The sequence below is a fragment of the Chiloscyllium punctatum genome, chromosome 7, assembly GCF_047496795.1.
Source record: "Chiloscyllium punctatum isolate Juve2018m chromosome 7, sChiPun1.3, whole genome shotgun sequence".
NCBI classification, from domain to species: Eukaryota; Metazoa; Chordata; class Chondrichthyes; order Orectolobiformes; family Hemiscylliidae; genus Chiloscyllium; species Chiloscyllium punctatum.
Genome location: NC_092745.1, coordinates 36347510 through 36374221, shown reverse-complemented (window position 1 = coordinate 36374221; position 26712 = coordinate 36347510). Strand labels below are relative to the sequence as shown.

The 26712-nt window shown below is 45.1% G+C and overlaps 1 protein-coding gene across 6 annotated transcripts in view; it reads left to right on the top strand.

Annotated features, from left to right (window-relative positions):
• Nucleotides 1-16215, top strand: part of LOC140479583 (2-5A-dependent ribonuclease-like) — a 53113-nt gene extending 36898 nt beyond the window's left edge. For 5 of the 6 annotated variants that reach the window (XM_072573391.1, XM_072573390.1, XM_072573392.1 and 2 more), the window contains exons 3-7: nucleotides 870-1054; nucleotides 2870-3087; nucleotides 7622-7754; nucleotides 9444-9568; nucleotides 15003-16215. In XM_072573391.1, coding sequence (XP_072429492.1) covers nucleotides 870-1054; nucleotides 2870-3087; nucleotides 7622-7754; nucleotides 9444-9568; nucleotides 15003-15123 — 782 coding nt within the window. In that variant the 3' untranslated portion in view covers nucleotides 15124-16215. The remainder of the gene's footprint in view (nucleotides 1-869; nucleotides 1055-2869; nucleotides 3088-7621; nucleotides 7755-9443; nucleotides 9569-15002) is intronic. The other variant, XM_072573389.1, reaches the window with a different exon arrangement.
• Nucleotides 16216-26712: the final 10497 nt, after the last annotated feature.

Sequence of the window (26712 nt, the reverse complement as noted above, 5' to 3'; positions counted from 1 at the left end):
GGTGAGCTGAAGTCATCAGCGTACTGCTTGTTCTAGTACACCGAGAATTACTCCTGTCCATGTTCCATGGGGCAGATGGAGAATGGGAAACTGTATATCAGGAGGCTAAGTGAGAAAGTGAATGTGCATTAAATAGGCCTCTTGCCACTCACTAATGAGTGTCTCATCATTCAACACTTGGTCGGGAAATGGGACCTTTTGCTGGTTGATGTTTTTCAAGCTTTCCTGCCATTGTCCATGTCGCTCGGAGCAGGGAAAATCCCGACATTGGCTCTCCACATTAGTTGTATCAATGGAATCACTTCATAACTCATGCTATTAAATTTCATCTGCCCCTTGTCTGCTCATGTGACCAACTTGACTAAGACCTATTTGAAGTTCTACACTAGCCTCCTCACTGTTCACAACACTTCCACATTTTAGTGTCCTGTGAAAGATGGCATTTGTATCTGAAAGACCAAGCTCCAAGTGACTTATGTATAGCTCAACAGTTCACCACCTCTTACAATAGCACAGCACACAGCTCAGGTACAGATCATTGCACCCAACTGGGTCACGTTAGAGGCTAGAGTTTAGACTTCAAACAAACCTGCTCCCACCCTACTTCATCTCAACATCAGCAACACCATCTATCCCTTACTCCCTCAGCTTCTTAAACCCTGAAAAGTGTCAACATGAAACCACCACATAGTGTAAGGCCACTGGAACTCTGACCTGTGTGGAATGGATGAATTTGAAACACCAAGAATTCCAAATTGTGTTTGAAAGTGAATGGATTTATGGAAGGATATGTTTAAAACTGATTTGGAGCCTTTTTGCTGTGTGTCTGGGCAGAGATATGAGCAATAAAATGGTTTGATTTTCTCCAGATGTTGAAGAAAATTTTCGCCTGGCAGATTTCGATAAGAGTGTGCATTTTGATAAGAACCCAACTATGCCGATTTGCCCTGGAACCTGGGAAGCCTCAGAAATCCTGCAGAAACTGGAACGTTCACCAAAGGCAATGTTTACCGAGGATGAGCTGTTCAAAGCAGATGTGCAGGTCCACACTGTGGTGACTTGTTTTCTCTCTTGAGGGATGAGATTTAAGTGTCTGGACGAATCAAAGGGAGACTGGGTAACTCAGGCATTGGTAATGGATTTGGCCAGATAATGCTAAGTTCAGTTTTCAAAGCTGTTGAGACATAGGGAGGAAGCTGAACTTTTATTAAAATTCAATTGTTGCACGTGGGCATCACTGAGTTTATTGCTCACTCCTCATCAACCCTTGAAAAGGCGGTGTTCAGCTGCCATCCTGAACCGCTGTAATCCATGTTGTTTCTGGTTCCTGAATTGGTGGCCCATCCATTTCCATTCCTTTTCTCCTTTCTAGCGATTGCCACACTGGAATCTCTTGCTCCGCCATTTTTGAGAGGGATTACCACATTACTGTGGCTCTGGAATCACAAATAGGCCATACTGGGAAAGGATGGCAGCTCTCCTTCCCAAAAGGATATTAGTGAACCAGATGGGTTTTTCCTGACAGTGGGAAACATGGTCATCAATAGACTCTTAATTCCAGATTTTTATTGAATTCAAATTCCGTGGTGGTATTCAAATCCAGGACATAAGATATAGGAGCAGAATTAGGCCATTTTGGCTCATTGCGTCTGCTCCACTGTTTGATCATGGCTGATATGTTTTTTTTCAATCCCATTCTCCTGTGTCCTTCCTGTAACCCATGATCCCCTTACCAATCAAGAACGTGTCTTAAATACAATCAGTGACTTGGCCTCCACAGCCCTCTGTAGCAATGAGTTTCAAAAAGGTTCCCCCTCATCTTTCAAAGCTCTTGAGTATAGACCCAGAGTCTCCAAATGCTCCTCCAAGCATTACTTGGGTCTGTTACTCGATTAGTAACACCACTAAGCCTCTGCAGCCCCACATCTCAGTGAAGTTTGTAGAAGGTGGAGTGGCAGGTGGCTCAGTGGTTAGCACTGCTCCCTCACAGCGCCAGGCACCCAGGTTTGATTGCAGCCTCGGGTGACTGTCTGTGTGGAGTTTGCACATTCTCCCCATGTCTGTGAGGGTTTCCTCCCATAGTTTTCCGGCAGCTAACGTTTTGGAACAGAGTCATGTGGCCCGGGAGGGTAAAGCAAAATTCTGCAGATGATGAAAATTTGAAATAAAAACAGAAAAATGCTGGAGAAGCTCAGCAGGTCTGGCAGCATCTGTGGAGGGAGAAAGAGAATTAATGTTTCGAGTCTTGTAGGACTCTTCTTCAGAACTGAGTTTCTGAAGGATGTAAATTTCAAAGAAGAGTGAAAACTCTGTATTTCTCTCTCCAGAAATGCAACCAGACCCGCTGAGTTTCTCCTCGCAAATTTTGTTTTGATATCGGTCTCGGAGGATAGCTGGCTCCATCACTGAATTTGTACATCCTAACAGCAGTGGTTATGGACTGTACTCCGCAATCAGCCTCAGTGTCCTGCTGTGGGCCATGAAGGAACGGGGTAGGGTCACTTTCAGGGAGCAGTACATGAGGGTGTGTGTGAAATCACAGTGCAGGATTCGGCGGACTATTACATGATTACATCACCAGATATAGGGCAGGAAAGGCAACCTCCTGGGCATTGGGCCCAAGAGGCTCCATTTACAAGGAACGATACTGAACTCGAGAGAATATTGGGTGCTCACCAAAAATTTCGAACCAAAAAATTGAGAGAATTTTGATTTGATTTATTATCACATGTACCTGAGTGCATTGAAAAGCTTTGTTTAGAAACTAATCAAAACAGATCAATTTCTAAAATGTTACCTGCGTAGTATGTTTGTGCAGCCAGGGTCCGACTGTATTTTTTCCGTTAAAGTTGTTCTGTTTATGAGACAGGCACTAGGACGCCTCTTACACTTTGTCATATCTGGTGGGAAGGACGTCTACGGGAGTAAGAAGGATGAACTTGAGAATAACCCCTCTTTCGATGACAGTCTTTGTGACCTGAAGAATGCTGAAGCCAGAGATTTTGTGGAGTGCCTGTTAGCACCAGCAGAGCAGAGAGCGACACTCACTGAGATTGAGCATCATCCACTACTGTGGAAAAATCTGGAGTAAGTCTTTGTAGAATGTTAAGAAAGACTGGTGTTTATGGGCATCCTTATGTGTGGAGAAGTACAGGAGATTGACTTATTGAGGTTTATAAAATCACGTGGGAACTTTCAAGACTGGGGAGCTTGTTTTTAAGGAGAGAGGAGAAAAATTTAAATGGGTCATGAGGTGCAACTTCTTTACATAGAGAGTGGGTCGTGAGTGGAATGAACTTCCAGAGGAAATGGTGTATGCGGATACAGTTAGAACATTTAAAAGACATTTGATTAAGTACACGGATAAGAAATGTATGGAGGGGTATGGGCCGAGCACAGGCAGGTGGGAGTAGTTTAGTTTGGCATGGTCTGATCTGACCGAGGGGTCTGTTTCCGTGCTGTATGACTCTGAGTGAAGGATTTGTCCCTTCAAGCAGTCCTGGTGTAATCCTTGATGTGATCCTTTGCCGATACATGGTTTTTGCCAGCTCCCTCCTTTATTAGTTTTACAATGGTCAGGGTTGCTTTGAAGTTTCTCACTTTGTACCTTCTAAACCCCTAAGACATCATCTGACACAGTTTTCCCTTACTCAGAATCCTCACTTTCTTGAAACATTGAAACTAGGAGCAGGATGAGGCCATTCAGCCCTTTGAGTCTGCTCCATTCTTCAATATGACCATGGCTGACCATTTTCTTATTATTTGTAGGATGTGGCCGTCACTGGCTGATTAGTATTTATAGCCAGTCTCTAGTTGATACTTGAAAAGGTGGGGGTGAACTGCTTTCTTGAACCGCTGGAGCCATGTGCTGTGGGTTGATGTACAATGCACTTAGGGAATGATCATCAAACTCTGTTCCTGCTTTCTCCCCATTCCCTTTGATCCCTTTAGCCCTAAGAACTACATTGAACTGCTTCTTGAAAATGTTCAATGTTTTGGCTTCAACCGCTTTTTGTCACAGAGAATTCCACAGGCTGACCACTCTCTGGGCAAAGATAGTTCTCCTCATCTCTGCCCTAAAGAAAAGGAAAAAGGCTTCCATTTATCTTGAAATTTTCAAACTACCAAGTGCACTTTTCCCAAGTGTTGTCACTGTTGTAAGAAACCCGGCAGTCAGTTTGTTCCGGTTAGAATGCCATAATTCTAGGACAAGCCATCTTAGGACAAGCCAAACAGAGACACGCACAAGAATTCCCAGAAGCATGGCATTCCAACCGGAACTCAATCAACAAACGCATCGAGTTAGACCCCATCTGCCACCCCCTGAGAAAAAGAACAGGAAATTACATCACACAGGAAATGACATCACCAACCCAAAGAAACCCAAACAATAAATAGAAAGTAGGAATCATGTACACTGCTTCGCCTGAGGCCCACTGAAGATGTTACCTAGTAGGGTGACGAAACATCTGGAAATGAACCTCCCAGCTCAGCGAGCAAACCTCCATCCAGTCAGGGCTTCACTTTAACATAGAGTCATAGAGATGTACAGCATGGAAACAGATCCTTTGTCCAACTCATCCATTCTGACCAAATATCATAAATTAATCTAGTCCCATTTGCCAGCATTTGGCCCATATCCCTCTAAACCCTTCCTATTGGTGTATCCATCCAGAAGCCTTTTAAATATTGTAATTGTACCAGCTACCTCCATCACTTGCTTTGGCAGCTCATGCATGAAACAGTTGCCCCATAGGTCCCTTTTAAATCTTGCTCCTCTCGCCTTCAACCTATGCCCTCTAGTTTTGGACTCACCCACATGGAAAAAAGACCTTTGCTATTTACCCTATCCACGTCCCTCAAAATTTTATAAAGCTCACCCCTCGAGGTCACCCCTTGACTTCTGACGCTCCAGGGAAAATAGCCCCAGCCTGTTCAGCCTCTCCTTGTAGTTCAAGTCCTCCAACCCTGGCAACATCCTTGTAAAGCTTTTCTTCACCTGTTCAAGTATAACAATACCCTTCTATAGCAGGGAAGCCAGAATTGAATGCGGTATTCTAAAAGTGATCTAACCAATATCTTGTACAGCTATAAAATGACATCCCAATTCCTATACTGGATGTATTGACCAATAAAGGCAGGTGTACCAAACGCCTTCTTCACTATCCTGTCTACCTGTGAATTCACCTTCAAGGAGCTATGAATCTGCATCCCCAAGGTGTCTTTGTTTGGCTACACACCCCAGGACCTTATCATTAACTCCTACCCCGATCTGTCTTTCCAAAACGCAACACCTCACATTTATCGGAATTTAACTCCATCTGCTGCTCATCTGGATTAAGTACAGCTGGTTTCAGACAGCATTGCAGAACAGGCTTGATTGTAGTCAACAACTTCAGATAGAACGTGACAACGTTTGTATCGGATGAGGCTGGTGTTTGTGCTCCCTTCGAGCCTAGTTTAATCTTTCCTTGTCTGAATCTAGCATCATTACACTGTGTTCCCTTTTCCCTCAATCACTTCTCCAGCTTCCTACTAAAACACATCAAATGCTTCAGCTACTCCCTGTTTCTTCCATATAGACAGTCTATCGATCAATTCAGGCAGATTAACAGTGCCTTAAATACTCTTATTATTGATCCTTTCAGAGTCGCAGGTAGTCAGGGTCATGAAGAAGGCATTTCGTTGACTTGCCTTTATTGGTCAGTACATTCCCAACAGAAGTTGGGATGTAACGTTACGATTGTACAGGACATTGGTTAGGCCACTTTTGGAATACTGCATTCAATTCTTGTTTTCCTCCTATTGGAAAAATGTTGTGAACCTTAAAATGGTTCAGAAATGATTTACAAGGATGTTGCCACATTTGGAGGGTTTGAGCAATAGGGAGAGGATGAATAGTCTGAAGCTATTTTCCCTGGAGTGTCAGAGGCTGAGGCTAAAAAGGGGTTATAAACCTCTCTCAACCCTTTGTAGAGGTTTATAAAATCTTGAAAGGTATGGATAGGGTGAATAGTCAAGGACTTTTCTCCAGCATGGGGGAGTCTGAAAATAGAGGGCAGAGGTTAAAGGTGAGAATGGAAAAGTTTAAAAAGGACCTAAGGGGCAACTTTTTCACATGCATGAAATGAGCTGTCAGAGGAAATGGCGGAGGCTGATACAGTCACAAAACTTAAAAGTTGTCTGGATGGGTATATGAATAGGAAAGGTTCAGAGGGATATGGGCCATCTGCTGGCAAATGGGACTAGATTAATTTAGGATATCTGGTTGGTATGGACGAGTTGGACCGAAGGGTCTGTTTCCGTGCTGTACATCTCTATGACTGTATGCTGAGTCTGTGGTAGACCTTCATTTCAGGATTTTAAAGAGCTGGTGTTCTATGTGATTTAAGCCATTTAATGTGAAAATATCTGCATGTATTTCTATTGAGACTAAACTTGGCAAGTGAGGCAAAAATGAGCAATGGACGATGATTAAACAGCAACAGAGCTGGCTATCCGTTGCCTGACATAATGATTCAACCAAGGAAACATCCACACAGATAAACACAGGGCACACGGATTTACACAAATCTGCACAGAACTCCAGAATGCATACAGAACACACGCACACATATCCACATAAATAGACAGAAATATACACAGAACCACAAATACACACAAAACATAAATATGTACACAAAATACAGCCCACACCTGGAGTATTCTGTGCAGTTGTGGTCTCCTTTTCAGAGGGAAGATGCTCTTGCTCTCGAGGGAGTGCAACGAAGGTTTACCAAACTTATTCCGGGGATGGTGGAGACTGACGTATGAGGAGAGATTGACTGGGTTAGGATTGCTTTCGCTGGAGTTCAGACAAATGAGGGTGGATCTCAGAGAGACCTATAAAATTCTAACAGGGCTAGACAATGTAGGTACAGGGAGGAAGTTCCCAATGGTGGGTGTGTCCAGAACTAGGGCTCACAGTCTGAGGATTCAGGGTAGTCCATTTAGTACAGAGGTGAGGAGACATTTCTTCACCCAAAGAGTGATGTGCCTGTGGAATACATTACCACAGGAAGTAGTTGATACCAAAACATTGAATGTATTCAAGAGGTGGCGGGGTTTAGCACTTGGGGCGAATGGGATCAAAGGTTAAGGGAGAAAGCAGGATTAGCTATTGGGTTGGATGATCAGCTGTGATTGTGACGAATGATGGAGCAGGTTCAAAGGGCCGACTGGCCTCCTTCTATTCCTATCTTCTATGTTGCTATGTATGTTTCTATAAAACCCAGATACACAGAACACACAAATACATTTCGAGCATGGAGCTTTAAGCTTAGAAAATACCCCACCATGCTTTACAGAGCCAGAGTCAAAAACTCGGCTATCAATCCCTTACACATTTTATTGTGTTCAGTTGATACCGTCCTCCCCTCTGTGTCTGTACCATTACCGGGGATTAGTTTTTATTAAACTGTACTTTCCTTACCCATGAAGGTGTTTTGGGAACGAAAATGAATCTGATCAATCAGTTTCCTATTGTATGAACATTCTGCATGTGACACAGGACGTTACAGTGGCTGCAGTTCTGTGTGACCGAGGTTGCTTTACATTAATCACCTTTTCATTTCCCCTCCAGCAAGGCCCAGTTGATCCAAAGTCTCGCCAACGAGAAGGATGTGGTCAAACGGAATCATGACAGTCAGATTGTCCAGATCCTGAATAAGACCGGAGAGGATCAGGAAAGATCATTTCACAAGTGGACAGAGAAGGTACACCTTCCGATCTGCAATAGTACCACTTCTCTGAGCTTTCTGATGCTGGCTTCTGGTTTACATCTGTTGTGGGTTCAATGCCACATGCTTTAGGTTCTATCAGTTCTAAAATCCCTCTGTGAAACAGACGCTAGATCATTCACTGCAGGTTAGATCATTCACTGCAGGTGAGCAGACTGATGTTAGGCATTGAAGTGTAGAATCCCTCCAGTGCAGAAAGAGGCCATTCAGCCCATGGAGTAGGTATCATCCTTCTAAAAGGCAATCCACCCAACTCCACACCCCCTGCCAATCCCAAATTTCCCATGGCTAATCCACCTAACCTACAACTGTCCCCCTACCCATCTGTGCTTTGAAGGTAATCCATTGCTCAGCTGCTGTTTTTCTTGCCGATCTTCGGATCCAGTCTATTCAATCCAGCTCTGCTCTTGTTTTGTTGATCTCAGCTCTATTTCAGTTAATTATTCTTACTCTGGGCTGTGCTTTTGTTCTTTTTTTTTTTAAAAAGAATCATTTTCCTAAATGTTACAATACAATGATCACTGTTCTACAAATGCTTCCCATGACACTTGATCTACTTGGCCTAACTCATTACCAAGATCCAGGCCAAGCACAAACTTTTGTCCTGCATGCCCTCAATACAATCTTGGAATGAACATAGAACATTGAACAGTACAGCATGGTACAAGCCCTTTGCCCTCGATATTGTGCTGGCCTTTTATCCTACTATAAGATCAGACTTGCCCCTGTCTGTCCTTCATTGCTACTATCCCAGTCTATATTTAGATAATTTAAGTTTCCCCCACTATGACGACACTATCATGTTTACACTTCTCTGTAAGTTCCTTGGAAGTTTGTTCCTATCCATCCTTCCCACTGGTTGGTGACCTGTAGACTGCTCTGAACAATCTGATTGCACCATTTTTGTTCCTTATCTCAAGCCAAGCCGTGACCCCTCTGAGACACCCTCTTCCTCCAGCTCTGCACTGACTTTCTTCACCAATCGCACCACTTCTCTCAATTTTCCCACTTTCCTATCTTTACTGAACACCTTGTATCCAGGAATACCAAGTCCCACCCGGTCTCTGTCAGAGCCATAACATCAGATTCCCACTTCGTAGTCTATGTCTGTAACTTCCAAATCTTATTGACCCATTTCAGTCTGTTTCCCATCAATTAAGGTCTCTAACTGGCAAAGGCAGATAAAGGCTTTGTCATTTAAATACTCTCAGTGACTGTGGAGACCTGGTGAGGTTGGAGAAAAATCAGAAAGATCAGTCGCACCATTTGCATTATGTACAGGACCCGAAACACAACAACCAGTACCCGGGACACCAGGGGGCCCATCGTGTTTGGGTCTGGGACTGAGGAGCAAGAGCTGGGTCTCTCATCTCTGGTCTCTGTCCCTGATTTGTGGGTCCTCTCTGATGGAGACCATTGTGAAATCCATTGTCAAGATCGCCACCTCCTGGCCTGGAGAAGTAAGAACATGAAGTGCCCGTAGGAATAACCTGAATGTGATCAGAGGACAAGGTCAAAAATCATGTGACACCAGATTATAGTCCAACAGGTTTATTAGAAAACATAATCTTTCAGAGACTCGCCCCTTTTTCAGGTGCTCAGAGGAGCAAGCAAGGTGAATTTAATCAACAGAGAAAACAAACTCTGCTGTTCATTTCCTTCTAGGTTGACTCCGTTCTCCTCAATGACATGAACAAGAGACAAGGCAAGAATAAAGAATATAAGGACACCACCAGTGACCTCCTGAAATTCATAAGAAACCTCATCCAGCACTTTGATGAAAAGAAAGAGTATGTGAACAATACTTGGTGACAATATTTTCCTGCTTTTTTTCAGTTTTTAGCATCGATTCAAAGCGGAAAGAGTCTTTCTTTCTCCTTCCCTCCTTGAAACTCTTACTGAGATGATCAAACCCAGCAACAGTTCATGTGATGGGTTGAGGGGATTGTCTAATGATCGAGGGAGGGGACTGGGTCAGGAATGGGATTTATCCTCGGACCTTCTGAGAAGCCAGGAGAAGATTGCTGACCCTGGAATTTAGAAAGTTGGGAGGCGATTTCACTGAAACATTTCAAATTCTTCAGAGCCCTGACAGGGGAGATTTTGGAAGGGTGTACCTATACATGGGGATTCCAGAGCAGAGTCCTAGTCTGGGAATAAGCAGTTAGATATTTAGATCAGAGATGAGGAATGGGTGGCACAGTGGCTAGCACCACTGCCTTACAGCGCCAGGAACCTGGGTTCAATTCCACCCTCAGACATCTGTCTGTGTGGAGTTTGCATATTCTCCCTGTGTCTGTGTGGGTTTCCCCTGGGTGCCCCTGTTTCCTCTCTCAGTCCAAAGATGTGCAGGTTAGGTGGATTGGCTATGAGGACTGTAGGGTTATAGGGATAGGAGAGGGGGGTGGTTCTGGGTGAGATGCTGCTTGGACTTGATGGGCTGAATGGTCTTCTTCCACATAGAGATTCTATGTTGCTGTGGGTCTGGAGTGATATGTCAGTTGGTATGGGCAAGGACAGTAATCTGAAGGAGGTTAGTTGGTCCGATGGGGCTCTCCCCCAACAATGGCCATCATTAGACTCTAAATTCCAGAGTTGTTTTTAAATTTAAACTCCACTCTGGGCATTGGCAGGATTTGAGCCCAGGTCCCCCAGAACATTACTCGGCTCTCTGGATTAAGAATCTCATGATGATACCACTAGGCCATTGCCTCCCCACATGTGGATGATCTCTATCTTTAATTTATTCAAATGCCTAAGTATCGACAACTCTCCGGGGATGAGTATCCCAAAGATTCAAAACCCTCTGAGTGAAGAAATTCATAGAATCCCTACAATGTGGAAACAGGCCATTCAGCCCAAACTGCCTCTCCAAAGAGCATCTCACCCAAACTCACTTCCCTATAACCTTGCATTTCCCATGGCCATTCCACCTAACCTGCACGTTTGTGGACTGTGGGAGGAAACCAGTTCTACGGGAGGGAACCCAGGCAGACACAGGGAGAACGTGCAAACTCCACACAGTCAGTTGACCAAGGGTGAAATTGAACCCAGGTCCTTGCGCTGTGAGACAGCAGTGCTGGCCATTGTGCCACTCCACTTGATTCTGGGCAGTAAATGCTGGCACACCAGGAGATGCCCAATCCTGTAAATGAATTAAGAAAAGATCAGTCAAGTTTTGGATAGGACTGTGATGGGTTACTCCCCACTTGCCTGGATGGGTGCAGCTCCAAAAACAATCAAGAAGCTTGATATCATCCAGTACAAAGCAGCCTGCCTGATTGGCACCACATCGATAAACATACACTCCCTCCACCACTGATGCTCAGTAACAGCTGTGTGCACCATCTACAAGATGCACTGCAGAAATCCACCAAATCTCCTGAGACAGCACCTTCCAAACCCACGACCATTTCCATCTAGCAGGACAAGAGCAGCAGATACACAGTACACCAAGTTCCCCTCCAATCCATATAGCATCTGGGTCAAAATCCTGAAATTACCTTCCTTAGAGCATTGTGGGTTTATCTACAGCAAATGGACTGCAGCTCACCAGCACTTTGGAAAGGGCAGGATTGTGGCTCAGTGGTTAGTGCTGCTACCTCACAGCACCAGGGACTTGGGTTCAATTCCACTCTGGGACAACTGTCTGTGTGGAGTTTGCACATTTTCCCCATGTCTGTGTGGGTTTCTTCCACACAGTCCATAGATGTGCAGGTTAGGTGGATTAGCCAAACTAAATTGTGTGTCATGTCAAGGGATGTGCAGACTGGGTGGGAAAAGCAGTATTACCGGGAAGGGGTCAGTCCAGATGGGATGCTTTTCGGTGGGTTGGTGTGAACTTGTTGGGCTGAATAGTCTGCTTCCGCACTGTATAATGATTCTATAATTCTCAAGGGCAACTGGGAATGTGTAATAAATACTGGCCCAGACAGCAACACCCATGTCCTCGGAATGAGGTTTAAACAAAAAGACCATCTGCACTGCTTACTATTCTATCAGTCTTTGTGTCAATGTGGAACTATGATTCTCATTAATACATACAGTAAGTAGTTAAGGCCTCACCACCTTGTGGAACACCATTCGTCACTTTCTTTCTCTGTTGTCTGTCACTAAACCAGCTTCCTAACCAAGTCAAACATTCATCTTCAATCCCAGGGGTTTTAACTTTGGTCAGCAGGCTGTTTTGTGGAAAATTATCGAGTACTTCTGAAAGTTGATAAGACTAGAAGTGCTATCAACTATTTTGGTCAATGCATTTGGTTTGTTAGTTAGAACCTACCCATCACAAATCTATGTGGACTATTTGCAATTCTCTACATGTTCATTCTCTCACCTATTAATTATAGATTCCAATGAAACCCTCAAAAGAGATGTTAGATTGACCAGTATATAATTTCCTCTGTTCCCTCTCTCATCTTTCTTGAACCCGTGGAGTTACAGCAAGACATTTTCCAAACTAAAGGAATGATTTCTGCTTTGGAACCTGATGGGAAAAGCTTCTGAAACTTCTCCCCCCCTCCCCCTCCCTTTAAACCCCTGAGGTCCTGGAGATCTGTCAGCCTTTAGAGCTGCTCACTTGCCAGAAAACAGCATTGGAAAGTATCAAGTTTCACGAATTCCAGCCTTCCATTCATTCCTAACCTCCCTGGAATGGAAGCTGCATTATCCCGTTCCTTGACTGTGAAGACTGACACAACTAATTATTGTACATATCGGCCATTCCCTTAGTCTCATTCATGGAATTCTCAGTTTGTTTTTAAAGGGCTCACATTGCACTGGAGCCCCCTTGATTTTCAAATTTTCATGTAAAACATTTGTGTTATTCTTGTGACCCCTTGCAGGTCTCTTTCACAATCACTTTTCTGTAACTCTTGCTTCCTTTTTGTCTTCCTTTGCAGTTCTTCATGTCTTCCTTCAGTTTCCTGAATTCTCGCTGATATTCCCACATTCGAGTGTTCTCGTCTTTAGTTTTCTGTGTTCTTTCACTTATTTTATCAGTGACAATGTGTTAACAAGTGGGGACCTGTTCTGTACTGAGCTGAATTCATTTTTAACCATCTCCCCATCTCATTGAGAGTCTGATCTGACAATTTTGGCTGACACCAATCTCTGTTGCATTCTGTTTTCTGGGAGGTGGGTGTCACTGTCATAGATCAGTATTTGTTACCCAAGACTAATTGCCCTTGAACTGCTGGCCTTGCTGTGGCCTCTCAGAAGGCACCTAAGAGTTAACCAGATTGCTGTGGGGCTGGAGTCACATGAAGTCCAGACTGGGTAAGGCTGAGGCTGGACAGCATTCAGGGATCATTACCGTGGTCACCATTAATGAGGCTTGCTTTGTGATTTGAATTCAAATGCCAGCACTTGTCACTGGGGGAGATAGTACAGTTCGATATATTGTGACAGGATCTCTGTTTTGTATCTCACCTGAAAGACAACAGCTCCCTCAGTTTTGCAGTGTCAGCTTTGACTGTGTGTTCAATGTTGGAATTAGGAGCGGAAGGAGGCAATTCACCCCTTCGAGCCCGCTCTGCCATTTAACATGACCGTGGCTGATCTTATCCTGTTCTCAACTCCACTCTCCTGCCTGCTCCCCATCGCTCTTTATCTCATTTTCCATCAGAAACACATCTTTCTTGAACCTGTGGATTGATTCTGCCTCCACTGCACTCTGGGGCATTGAGTTTCACAGATTCACAACCCTCTGGGAGATGTAGTTTCTCCTCAGCTCAGTTTTGAACCGACCTTCTCTCACTCGATATCGATAACCACTTGTTCCAGACTGTCCCGCAATGGGGAGCATCTATTCAACATCCACCTTCTCAATCCCCTTTCACATTTTCTATCCCTCAATCAGATCTCTCCTCATTCTTTTGAACTCCAGTGAGTCCATGCCCAAACTCTTTAACTGATCCTTGTGGGACAGCACTTTCATTCCTGGAATCAGTCTGGGGAACAATCTCTGAACAGCCTCCAGTGTCACCACATCCTTCCTCAAGTAAGCAGACCCCAATTGGACACAGTACTGCAGGTGTGTCTCACCAATGCCTTCTATACGTTCAGGTTTATAATGTAAGATCAATGCTTATTCAGGTGGGCCGATGGATGAGGAGTGGTAGACAGAGGTTAATTTAGATAAATGCAAGGTGTTGCATTTGGTAAGACAAATCAGGGCAGGGACCTGGGGAGTATTGCTGAGCAACGAAATCTTGGAGTGCAGGTTCATAGTTCCTTGAAAGTGAAGCCATGGGTAAACAGGGGAGTGAAGTTGGAGATAGGTACACTTGCCTTTATTGGTCTGTGCATTGAGTACAGAGGTTGGGATGTCATGTTCTGGCTGTCTACCAAAGTGGCCATTGGTGAGGACACCTTGAGAATACAGGGCTCAGTTCTGGTCTTCCTGCTCTAGGAACGATGTTGTTAAACTTGAAAGGGTGCAAAAAAGATTTGCTAGGATGTTGCTGGGGTTGGAGGGTTTGAGCTTTAGAGAGAGGCTGAATAGACAGGGGCTATTTTCCCTGGAGTGTTGGAGGCTGAGGGGTGACCTTATAGAGGTTTATAAAATCATGAGGGGCATAGATATGGTGAATAGCCAACAACTTTCCCAGGGTATGTGAATCCAAAACTAGAGGGCACAGGTTTAACATGAGAGAGGAAGAATTCGTAAGGGATCCAAGGAATAACTTTTTCACACAGAGGGTGGCGCGTGTATGGAATGAGCTGTCAGAGGAAGTGGTGAAGGCTGGTACATTTAAAAGACATCTGTATGGGTATATGAATAGGAAGGGATTAGAGGCATACAAGCCAAATCCTGGCAAAAGGGACTAGATTAATTTAAGATGTCTGGTTGGTATGGTTGAGTTGAACCAAAGGGTCTGTTTCCGTGCTGAATGACTCTCTGACTAAGTCTCTGGTTTAAATAGACAAAGCTTCTGAGACAGAGGTGACAGTATTCCACTGACCAGGTTCCAGTTTGTACAGGGCTCTGCTCTCAGATGGATGGTTGGGAGTTGGAACTGATTTTAAGCTGTATATTGGAGAGGAGTGAGCAACCTTTTTGATCAAAGCCTCCAGAAATGTGAAGGTAACATTTATAAGCAATTCAGAGCAATGATCTTCTCAATTAGTTTGACTCCTGGGGCCTGCTGAGTACTAAAACTCAGCATTTAGGGATTGCTGAGAAATATCTTCATTGACTTGGACATTAATTGTAATTTTCAGGTTCCACAGTTTAATGAAGAATCCAGAAGATTATAGCTTTGGTTTATTTCCTGATCTCATTGTTGCTGTCTACAAGGCTGTGAAGGACACAGAGTGGAAGAAGTACTTTCCAAAAGAATAGCGGCTGCTCCTGTTTTCAAAGGGCTGCCATCTCTTGAGTGGATATGAGACAGAACCACATGCTTCAGGGCTAGAATGGAAAGAAGGAACTTATATTTGTATCACAGAATCCCTAGAGTGTGGAAGTGGGCTATTCAGCCCATCAAACCCACACCGCCCCTCCGAAGAACATTCCACCCAGCCCCCTATTCTCTCCTTGTATTTTTCAATGGCTAATCCACCTAGCCTGCACATCCCTGGACACTGTGGGCAATTTAGCACGGCCAATTTATTGAGTCTGCAGATCTTTGGACTGTGGGAGGAAACCAGAGCACCCAGGAGAAGCCCACACACAGTGAGAATGTGCAGACTCCATAAGAACCTTCCTGAGGTGGGTCCCTGGTGATGTGAGGCAGCAGTGCCAACCACTGAGCCATCGTGCCACCCCAAAAGTACAGCACTTTTTTGTCACCTGAGGATGTTCCAAAGCATTTTACTGCCAGAGATGTAGGCTTGGAACATGAATAAGGATACATTTTTGCCACACAACTGCCAGGCAATGACTGTCTCCAACAAGGGAGAATGTAACTATCCCCCCTTGATGTTCATTGCCTTGAAGAAAATCCACCCCTATGTATGTACAGTATTGCAGTTAGTCATCTGTGAGCCTGCAAACTGCACTGACCAAGATCAATTCACAGAATCCCTACAGTGTGCAAACAGGTCACCTGGCCCAACAACGCCACACTGACCCTCCGAAGAGCATCCCACTCTCCCACCCCATTACTCTGCATATTCCCTGACTACTGCACCTAACCCACACATCCCTGAACACCATGGGCAATTTAGTTTGGCCAATTCACCTAATCTGCACATCTTTGGTCTGTGAGAAGAAACCGGAGCACCCAGAGGAAACCCTCACAGACACGGGGAGAATGTGCAAACTCCAAACAGACAGTTTCCCAAGGCTGGAATCGAACCTGGGTCCCTGGCACTGTGAGGCAGCAGTGCTAACCAATGAGCCTCTGTGCCACGCATTATTGCTTGCTGTAATGTCTGCTTCACGACTTGTAATGTGTTTTATTGCTTCAAATAAACTAACTTACAAAGTTAATGGATTTATTATGGAACCATTATCTTTAACTTGTCCTGGTGAAAGGCTGGAGAAAACACTGTGCAGATGAGGCCTATTGCACAAGCAGCTTAATCTGCAGGTAGAAAATATGAACGACAGTCTCCGATTATGCAAAGGTGGATGAGGCAACATATGGGCAAGGAGCAAAACTAGGCCACTCAGTCCATCGAAACTGCTCCCCATTCAATAAGATTGTGGTTGATCTGATTTAAGCCTCAACTCTACATTCTCTGATAATGTTTCATCCCTTCAGTCATCAAAAATCTATGTTTATGGTTGAGCATCGAATACAATACTGTAATCCCTCCCTACCGCATATCCCTTAATTCTTTAGCCACAAGAGCTATGTCTACCTCCTGTTTGAAAACGTAATGTTTTGGCCTCAACCACTTTCTGACAGAATTCCACAGGCTCACCACTCTCTGGGCGAAAACATTTTTTCTCACCTCTGTCCTATAGGGTTTACCCCTTAACCTTAAACTATGAGCCTGGTTATGGACTTCCCTACCATTGGGAACATCCTTCCTCCATCTAATTTGTCTCATCCTGTTCCAGTTTTAGAGCTTTCTCCAAGATTCCCTTCCTTTATTCTTCTAAACTCCAGTGAACACAACCCTCACCAACTCAATATGTCAGTCCTGCCATCACAGAAATCAAATGGCATTCAGTAATTAATATTAATCAGCCCATTGTGGAAGACAGACTTTGAAGGTCAGGGTTGTAAGGCAATCATTGCCGCTTCTAAAATTCAGGCTTCTGTTGAAGTAATCTCAATGGAATCATTGGATACAATCTCACAACAGCAGGAAGTTAGGAGGAGTAAATGGAGAGTGCAGACAGCGGTGTAGACAGTGGGTGTGAACACGGGGTGTAAATGAAGGTGCAAATGGTGTGTACAGATAGTGGTGTAGACAGAAGGTGCAGATACTGGGTGCAGACTGTGCTGGAGATGGTACTATAGACATGAGCAAGACCTTGTGTGGTGACCAGACGGGTGGCTGTGTGGGATCACACAGACAGTAGTTAGGGACACCCCCTGGTGCTGAAGGTCATGCTGCTGCTGGCAAAGGTCACATTTCATGTGAAACTGCACTCCCTCCCTACACTCCCCACATGCCTCACTCTGGTGATGCCAACCAGCACCTTGTACCCTCGCTCAGTTTCCATTGACCTTGCCTCCATTAGCCTTGACCCTTCTTCCAAGCATCTACTTGGGCTTTCACTGAAGCTTGAGCCCTTTCCTCTGATCATGTATTTGTCACCTTCAACAGTCAACCTAGTCACCATTAACCTGCATTGCCCTCTCAGCATGGAGCATAGATTGATACAGCACAGAAAAGGCCCTTTGGCCCATTGAGTCTGCACCAACATAACTACCACTGAAGGCACTCTAATCCCAATTTCCTGCCGTTGTCCCAAATCCATGAATGTTATGATATTCAAAGGTTGTAAGGTTTCCACCCTTCACTACCTTCCCTGATAGAGGGTTGCGAGTTTATAGTTTGTATCACGTCAGGCTGGTGGTGCTTAACAAAAGCTCAACTCTTTGGGCTTTTTTATGGGTGGCATGGTGGTTCAGTGGTTAGTACAGCTGCCTCACAGCACTAGGGATCCAGGTCGATTCCAGCCCCGGTTATCTGTGTGGAGTTTGCACATTCTCCCCGTGTCTGTGTGCTCCAGTTTCCTCCCACAATCCAGAGATGTGCAGGTTAGGTGAATTGGCCATGCTAAAATTGCCCATAGTGTTCAGGGATGTGTCAGTTAGGTGCATTAGTCAGGGGAAATAGCTTAGGAGAATGGATCTTGGTGAATTTCTCTTTGGAGGATTGGTCTGGACTTGTTGCACCAAATGGCCTGTTTCCACACAGTAGGGATTCTATGACAGTCCATTCCAGATTCCCACCACTGTCTGAGTGAAAAATGTTCTTTCCCAAATCTCATTTGCAACGTTCGTAAAGAAATCTTTCAAACGATTCATATTGTTCAGTGTCCTTTAGCTCTTGCGCTCCTTGTTTGATAAGTGTTCATTCTTTCTGATAAAATGAGTTTGCTGATGGGGCCTGTTAATCTTGTCCATTCAGGGAGCCCTGGCTGACAGATAAAAAAGGGGAATTTAGTCCCACGCTCCTGATCTTCGGGCACCCGGTATGGAGGAGGGAGGGCAGGTCCGAAGACCTCCTCGTGGGTCTGCTCCTGGGCCTGGCCAAACTGGCCATCAACAGGTCCAGGCAGCGGGCCGTGGAGGGGGTCGTTAGGGCCGACTGCCTGCCCCTTTTCTGGGGTTACGTTAGAGCCCGGGTGTCCTTGGAGAAGGAGCACGCGGTGTCCACCAACACCCTGGAGTTGTTCAGGGAGAGGTGGGTGCTGCAGGGAGTGGAGTGCATTATTTCTCCCTCCAACTCTATTTTGATTTAGTCCCTACCCTCCCCTTCACTGTTTTGATCACACAGCCTTGCCCTTTGATGTGAAGGGCAGTGCTTGTCACTGGCCACTCGGGTGTTTTTTCTATCTTCCTGGTGGTGGAAATTGAATAAAGATTTGTGCACTTTGTGTCCTTCACTGTGTCTCACACCTACACACACACACCATGGGTGCTGGGGAAAAAAATAAGCACTACCGCAGTTAGGCGGGAGTGTGGGGGTTAAATTAAAAAAAAGAGAATAAAAAAGCAGGAATGTTCTTCCAAAAAAAAAGGAATACCAGTTAACAAACTAGCTAGGGCCTGGGTGTCCTTGGAGAAAGAGGAAAAAAAACCATGGGTGCTGGGAAAATATAAGCGCTACCGCAGTTAGACAGTAATGTGGGGGTTAAAAAAAACGAAAAAAAAAAGAAAGGGAATGTCATTGCCCTTTGATGTGAAGGGCCACTGCTTGTCACTGGCCACTCGGGTGTTTGCCTATCTTGAGAATTGGATCAGTGTGTGACTGTGTCAAAAATAAAAGAAAAAAAGGGGGAGTGTCCCAACTCTATTTTGATTTCGTCCCTACCCTCCCCTTCACTGTTTTGATCACACAGCATTACCCTTTGATGTGAAGGGCACTGCTTGTCACTGGCCACTTGGGTGTTTTCCTATCTTCCTGGTGGTGGAAATTGAATAAAGATTCGTGCACATTGTGTCTCACACTGTGTCTCACACCTACACACACACACACCATGGGTGCTGGGGAAAAATAAGCACTACCGCAGTTAGGGGGTAGTGTGGGGGTTAAGAGAAAAAAATAAATTAAAAAAATGGAGAGAAGGGCAGTGCTTGTCAAGAAAAAAAAATAAAAAAGGGGAGTGTCCCAACTCTATTTTGATTTAGTCCCTACCCTCCCCTTCACTGTTTTGATCAAACAGCATTGCCCTTTGATGTGAAGGGCAGTGCTTGTCACTGGCCACTCAGGTGTTTTCCTTTCTTGGAAATTGGATCTGTGTAAAAAAAAGAAAAGAAAAAGAAAAAAAAATAATTTCACATCCACAAAGTTGTCACACAGCTTCCATTCTCTTCAATTCTCCACCTGAAGGTAGGTCCAACCAACAGTGCTAGGGCAAAATACCTCCCAAATCCACCAGAGCCAGAACTGGGATTGAACCTTGTGCTGTTGATGCCAATCTAATCCACAATGGCTGTTCAGTCATTTGGTACCTCAAAGATTCCCAGCTGGTGTAGTAACATACAATTTGATATGCATTTGTACCTGAGAGCTATGAACAGTAAAGGTAGATGTTCCAATTTCCTTTCTATTGTATGGCTGCGCAGGAATTTCTCCCACTCATGCCTCCTGCTATTGGCTTATTTTGAAATGATTGACAAATTGATACTCAACCTGTTTGGTCAGGTTATGACAGTAGTCAAGCCTAAGAGTGAGACTTGAACCAGAACCTTTGGCTCAGAGGCAGAGGCTTGACCCATTCATTACATTACAAGACCTCCCTCACATGAGATACGTACCGAGTGTGAAAAGAGTGAAAGAGAGGATGACATAATTCTGTCAGTGGTGATTGATAAGATCAAGTTTTGTCTTCAAGTGTTTATTTTAGGCTATGAGTCAAAAAAGAACCAAGTTGCAGAAGGAGCTAACTGAGGCATATAAAATAATGTAAAAGGATAGACTTCAAATATTACTTTGTGGTAATCAAAAATAAAAGAAAAAAGGGGAGTGTCCCAACTCTATTTTGATTTAGTCCCTACCCTCCCCTTCACTGTTTTGATCACACAGCATTGCCCTTTGATGTGAAGGGCAGTGCTTGTCACTGGCCACTCGGGTGTTTTCTTATCTTCCTGGTGGTGGAAATCGAATAAAGATTTGTGCACTTTGTGTCTCTCACTGTGTCTCACACCTACACACACACCCCATGGGTGCTGGGGAAAAATAAGCACTACCGCAGTTAGGTGGTAGTGTGGGGGTTAAATTAAAAAAATAATAAACAGGGAATTATCACACAGCTTTGCCCTTTGATGTGAAGGGCACTGCTTGTCACTGGCCACTTGGGGAAAAAAAAGTTTAAAAAAAGGGGAGTGTCCCAACTCTATTTTGATTTAGTCCCTACCCTCCCCTTTACTGTTTTGATCACACAGCATTGCCCTTTGATGTGAAGGGCAGTGCTTGTCACTGGCCACTTGGGTGTTTCCTTTCTTCCTGGTGGTGGAAATTGAATAAAGATCCATGCACCTTGTGTCTTTCACTGTGTCTCACACCTGGACACACACAACATGGGGGCTGGGGAAAAAATAAGCCCTACCGTGGTTAGACGGTAGTGTGGGGGTAAAAAGGGGGAAGAAAATAATAAACAGGAATGTCAGAGGGTCTGTTCAAAAAAAGGATAAACAGGACTGTCACGGGTTCTGTTCACTCTGAGAGTTGGCTCTGAGGGAGCTGGATCAGTGTCAAAGACTCTCCATGTGTAATAAAGGGTGAGTTAGTGACAGAATACCAGAAAAAAAGGGGAGTGTCCCAACTCTATTTTGATTTAATCTCTGCCCTCCCCTTCACTGTTTGATCATATAGCATTGCCCTCTGATGTGAAGGGCACTGCTTATCACTGGCCACTCGGGTGTTTCCTTTCTTCCTCGTGGTAGAAATTGAATAAAGATTCGTGCACCTTGTGTCTTTCACTGTGTCTCATGCCTGCACACACACAACATGGGGGCTGGGGAAAAGTAAGCACCACTGAAAAAAAGGAAAAAAAAGGAAGTGTCAAAAGGACTGATACTCTGGTACCTGACTCTGAATAACAACCTGCCAACCAACCCCCTCCCTCTGTCACCCTCAATCTCCCCATGCTTACTCTTGATGTCCCTTCGATCCAGCTTGTGCTGCCTTTGGGAGAGGTTAACGTTCCCTCCATCACTTAAGAATGTGGTCATCATCCCTGCTAGCACTGCTGCCTCACAGTGCCAGGTTGCCAGGTTCGATTCCAGCCTCAGGCGACTGTCTGTGTGGAGTTTGCACATTCTCCCTGTGTCTGCCTGGGTTTCCTCCGGGTGCTCCGGGTTCATCCCACAGTCCAAAGATGTGCAAGTCAGGTGAATTGGCCATGCTAAAACGCCCATAGTGATAGGTGCATTAGTCAGAGGGAAATGGGTCTGGGTGGGTTACTCTTTGGAGGATTGGTGTGGATTGGTTGGGCTGAAAGGCCTGTTTCCACACTGTAGGTAATCTAATCTAATCTAATCCCAGAGGAACATAGTCCCACTTGCTCATTATAGACAGAGCCAACTGCTGGTGAGTTTAACCCAAGGGTCATCACAGCTGAGGCAGCGGGAGAGAAGGTGACACCTTCATGGTGATAGTGCCCTTCATTAATCTACTGCAATCCCTCTTGGACCTGCAAGAATTCAACCTCCCTCATTCATACAGCTCCCCTTCCAGTCAGGTAATATTGCTGCACCTAGTTTAGGGCTAATTGACCATTGAAATATGACTATGACCAGCCAGTACTGGCTGAGTAGGCAGCCATGACTGCAATGACCCTGGATCCAGAAAGTCCCCTTGTAACTGGGGAGCACATTAGGGAGCACTGTGCCCACTGTGCTGCCTGACACCTCCTCCCTCACCTCTATCCAAGGCCCTAAAGGAGCCTTCCACATCCATCAAAGTTTTACCTGCACATCCACTAATATCATTTATTGTATCCGTTGCACCCGATGTGGTCTCCTCTACATTGGGGAGACTGGGCGCCTCCTAGCAGAGCGCTTTAGAGAACATCTCCGAGACACCCGCACCAATCAACCACACCGCCCCGTGGCCCAACATTTCAACTCCCCCTCCCACTCTGTCGAGGACATGGAGGTCCTGGGCCTCCTTCACCACCGCTCCCTCACCACCCGACGCCTGGAGGAAGAACGCCTCATCTTCCTCCTCGGAACACTTCAACCCCAGGGCATCAATGTGGACTTCAACAGCTTCCTCATTTCCCCTTCCCCCACCTCATCCTAGTTTCTAACTTGCAGCTCAGTTACTGTCTCCTTGACTTGTCCGGACTTGTCCGACCTGCCTATCTCCTTTTCCACCTATCCACTCCACCCTCTCCTCCTTGACCTATCACCTTCATCTCCTCCCCCACTCACCCATTGTACTCTATGCTACTCTCTCCCCACCCCCACCCTCCTCTAGCTTATCTCTCCATGCTTCAGGCTCACTGCCTTTATTCCTGATGAAGGGCTTTTGCCCAAAACGTTGATTTCGCTGCTCGTTGGATGCTGCCTGAACTGCTGTGCTCTTCCAGCACCACTAATCCAGTGCTTATCCAGTACCACACTCTCATCTCTTAAGCTCCAGCATCTGCAGTCCTCCCTTTTGCCTTGTTACTCAGTGCTGAAATCCCTCCCTTACTGAGAATACACTCTCAGTATTCACCTTTCTCAGCTGCCATCTCAATTTCACTGTAAATCCTGTGAACTATGATCCTGCCCCACGAGCTGCCTGATGAAGGAGCAGCGCTCCGAAAGCGTGTCCTTCCAAAGAAACCTATTGGACTATAACATACCTGTTGTGTGATTTTTAACTTTGGCCATCTCACTGAGGGACCATCTCAGACTGAACTGTTTTTCATTCATGATTTGAGAAGATTACAGCCAAATCTTCAATCCCCATTACAAAGCCCATTCTCTATCCATCAAGAAGAGACAAATACCTCAGAAAACACCTACAGGTAGCACAGAGTAACACACTCACACTCAATGAGATACTGACAGGCAGTACAGAATAACACGCACTCAGAAAGGTATCTATAGGCAACATTAAGTAACATACACACTCAGAGAGCTAGACAGCACTGAGTAACAAGGCGAAAGTGAGGACTGCAGATGCTGGAGCTTAAGAGTTGAGAGTGTGGTACTGGAAAAGCACAGCAGGTCAGGCAGCATCCGAGCGGCAGCAAAATCAATGCTTTGGGCTTCCTGATGAAGTAACTTTCCTGATGAAGTCATCGATTCTCCTGCTCCTCAGTTGCTGCTTGACCTGTTGTGCTTTTCCAGCATCATACTCTCGAGCACTGAGTAACATGCTCACACTCCATGCTGCCTGTAGGTGTCTCTCTGAGTGTGAGCGTGTTATCAGTGCTGCCTGTAGGTGTCTCTCTGAGTGTGAGCGTGTTACTCAGTGCTGCCTGTAGGTGTCTCTCTGAGTGTGAGCGTGTTACTCAGTGCTGCCTGTAGGTGTCTCTCTGAGTGTGAGCGTGTTACTCAGTGCTGCCTGTAGGTGTCTCTCTGAGTGTGAGCATGTTACTCAGTGCTGCATGTAGGTGTCTCTTTGAGTGTGAACATGTTACTCAGTGCTGCATGTCGGTGTCTCTCTGAATAACACTCAGAATGACACCTCAGGCAGGATTATGTAATACACTCAGAGAGACACAGAGCTTCCATTCTCAGTGACTGGCCTAAGATCATGCAGCAGAGAGTGCACAGTATTATCCCAGCAACTCTGCCTGGATCAAAAGAGTGAAGAGGGAATGCCTCAGATTGTAATTACTGAGTCGCAACAGCTTTCAGTTTTTGTTCTTTTGGAAATTTGTAACCTCCACAGTTTCCATATCAAAGGGATCATTTGAAAATAATTGATGATTAGCTGTCAGTCCATACTACAACGGATGTCTTACTGATTGACAGACCAAACAGCTCATTGTGACAATGCTATGCTGAAATGCATCCAATCAGCTGAAGGGAGGGGTCCATTTCCAAATCACGCAGAAATAGAGACTGAATCTTCTTCATCTTTATTCCGTTTTCATTGAAATTGGGAGAATAAACACTAAAATTAACAGCCCAGACAGAGGAAGTGGCTCAAATTCACAGCCACAATGGAGTTTGAGGAAAACACTTGTGGAGATTTTCTCAATAACATGAAACTCCTGTCCCTTGAAACAGTGATAAAAACCTTAAATTGAAACTGGCAACTGAACAGGAAGGATATCTGGTTTACTTAAGCAGGGATTTCTGAGGTTCACATTGTTTTGTACAGCTGACAATCTTCAGCATCTTCCAAAGATTTTACTTGGCATCACAAATCACCCCTGTTCCCATCAAACACTCACAGGACAAGGACAGCATGAGGTTTCACACAGGATAAAGCCATCTCTACACTGTCCCAATGAACTGCCTTAACTCCTGAACTTCAGAAGTTTTTCCGAGTAGTCCTGAGAAGGAAGAGAGTTGAAATTCAGCGCTGACAATGACCTTTGTCTGCCAGCTCAGCCCTGTTCTATTTAAAGTTGTGTCTCCTCTGTGGACTGTCTCCAACACTCTACACACATTCTGATCTCCTGATGCTCTTGCTGGAGGGTCACGTGGGTGAGGGCACAGGAGAAGCGAGCGTTGGACTCCCAGTCAGACCCAGAGAGGGTCAGCAGGCTGCTGACACTGTAGGTGCTGTCCGAAGCTCGCAGGTAGTTGCTGGTCTGAACCCCGTCCGAAATGACTGCACCGTCCTTCTTCCACTGCACCTCCAGCTCATCGGGATAGAAGTGATTGGCAAGGCACACCAGGGTGGCAGTGCTCTTGGCATTGACCTGCTCTGGGGAGGGAGGCAGCAGGGTCAGCTTGGGCTGAGAGTTCTCACGGCCTGAAAGACAAGAGAAACAATTTTAATCCCTGCCATTTGGAGGTTCTTCAACTTTCAGAACATTCACTGGTAAAATGTTTATAAATTTGTATCCAATACCTAACAAACCTGACAAAAGAACAGGTATTGTTTAAATTGCTTCTTGGGATGTGGGTGTCACTGGCAGGGCCAGCATTTATTGCCCATCCCTAACTGCCCCTGAGAAGGTGATGGTGAAAGAGAAGGGACAGTTTGGACCATCATTTAGGGAATGAATATGGGCAGCTGGAAGGGCTATCAATGGGGGAGCATTTCAGTGACAGTAATCAGAACTCAGTGAGATTGAGAGGAAATGGAGAACCATGGAGCAAGTGTGAAAGTTTTCATTTGGGAATGAACCATTTTACTAAACTGTGTGATGCTTTGGTAAAAGTGGACTGGAACCAGCGACATGATGGGAAATCAGTGTCAGGGCAGTGGAAGCCCTCGAAGGATGAGACAGAGATCGTTCAGAATCTGTTCCCACAAGGAGTAAGGGTGGGACTCCCAAATCTAGACTCTCAGCCTGGGATGTCAAAAGGCAGCCAGAGTAGGGCAGACCAAACAGGGAAGGTGATGTTGGTTATCTGGAGTTCAAACCTGCAGAATGCTGAGAGGAGGATAGAAAATGCAGGGGTGAAATTGAACAAGACCTGAGTAAGGCAAAGACAGGATTAAATAAGTCCAACTGAATCAAAGAAATCCCAGCAAACAAGAGGATTGGGGGTCATGTACTGACATGGATTGAGAACTGGTTGGCAGACAGGACAGGAAGAACAAGTCTTTTTCTGAATGGCAGGTAGTTAACAGTTTGGGTACCACAGGGGCCAGTCCTTGGTACCCAGTTATTCATAATATGGAATAATAGAGTCATAGAGTCAGAGAGACCCAAAAGGCCCAACGGGCCATTGTGTCAAAAAACAACCCAATAATTCTCATCCAATTTACCAGCATAAGGGAATTAGATGCGGTATGTGTTCAAGAAGGAATTAGATACAGTTCTTAGGATTAAATGGATCAAAGAATGTGGGGAGAAAGCAGGAACAGGAAACTGTGTTGGGTGATCAGCCATGATCATATTGAATGGTGGAGTAGGCTTGAGGGGCCGAATGGTCTACTGCTGCTCCTATGTTTAATGTTTCTATTTGTTTCTCAGATAATGAAGGAATGTCTCTCGTCAAGTTGAAGCTAGAAGTCACATGTGTGTGGAGGTGGAAGATGTGGCCATGGTGATTAATGAATGTGGGTCAGTAAGGTGGTTAAGAAGACACATGGGAGAAACTGTTTTTCTTTTTCCCTTGATGGAATGAGGGCATTGCTGGATCGGCAGCATTTTTTTGCCCATCCCTAATCGCCCAAAGGACAGTTTAGAGTCTCCCACATTACTGTGGGTCTGGAGTCTCATGGGAAGGAT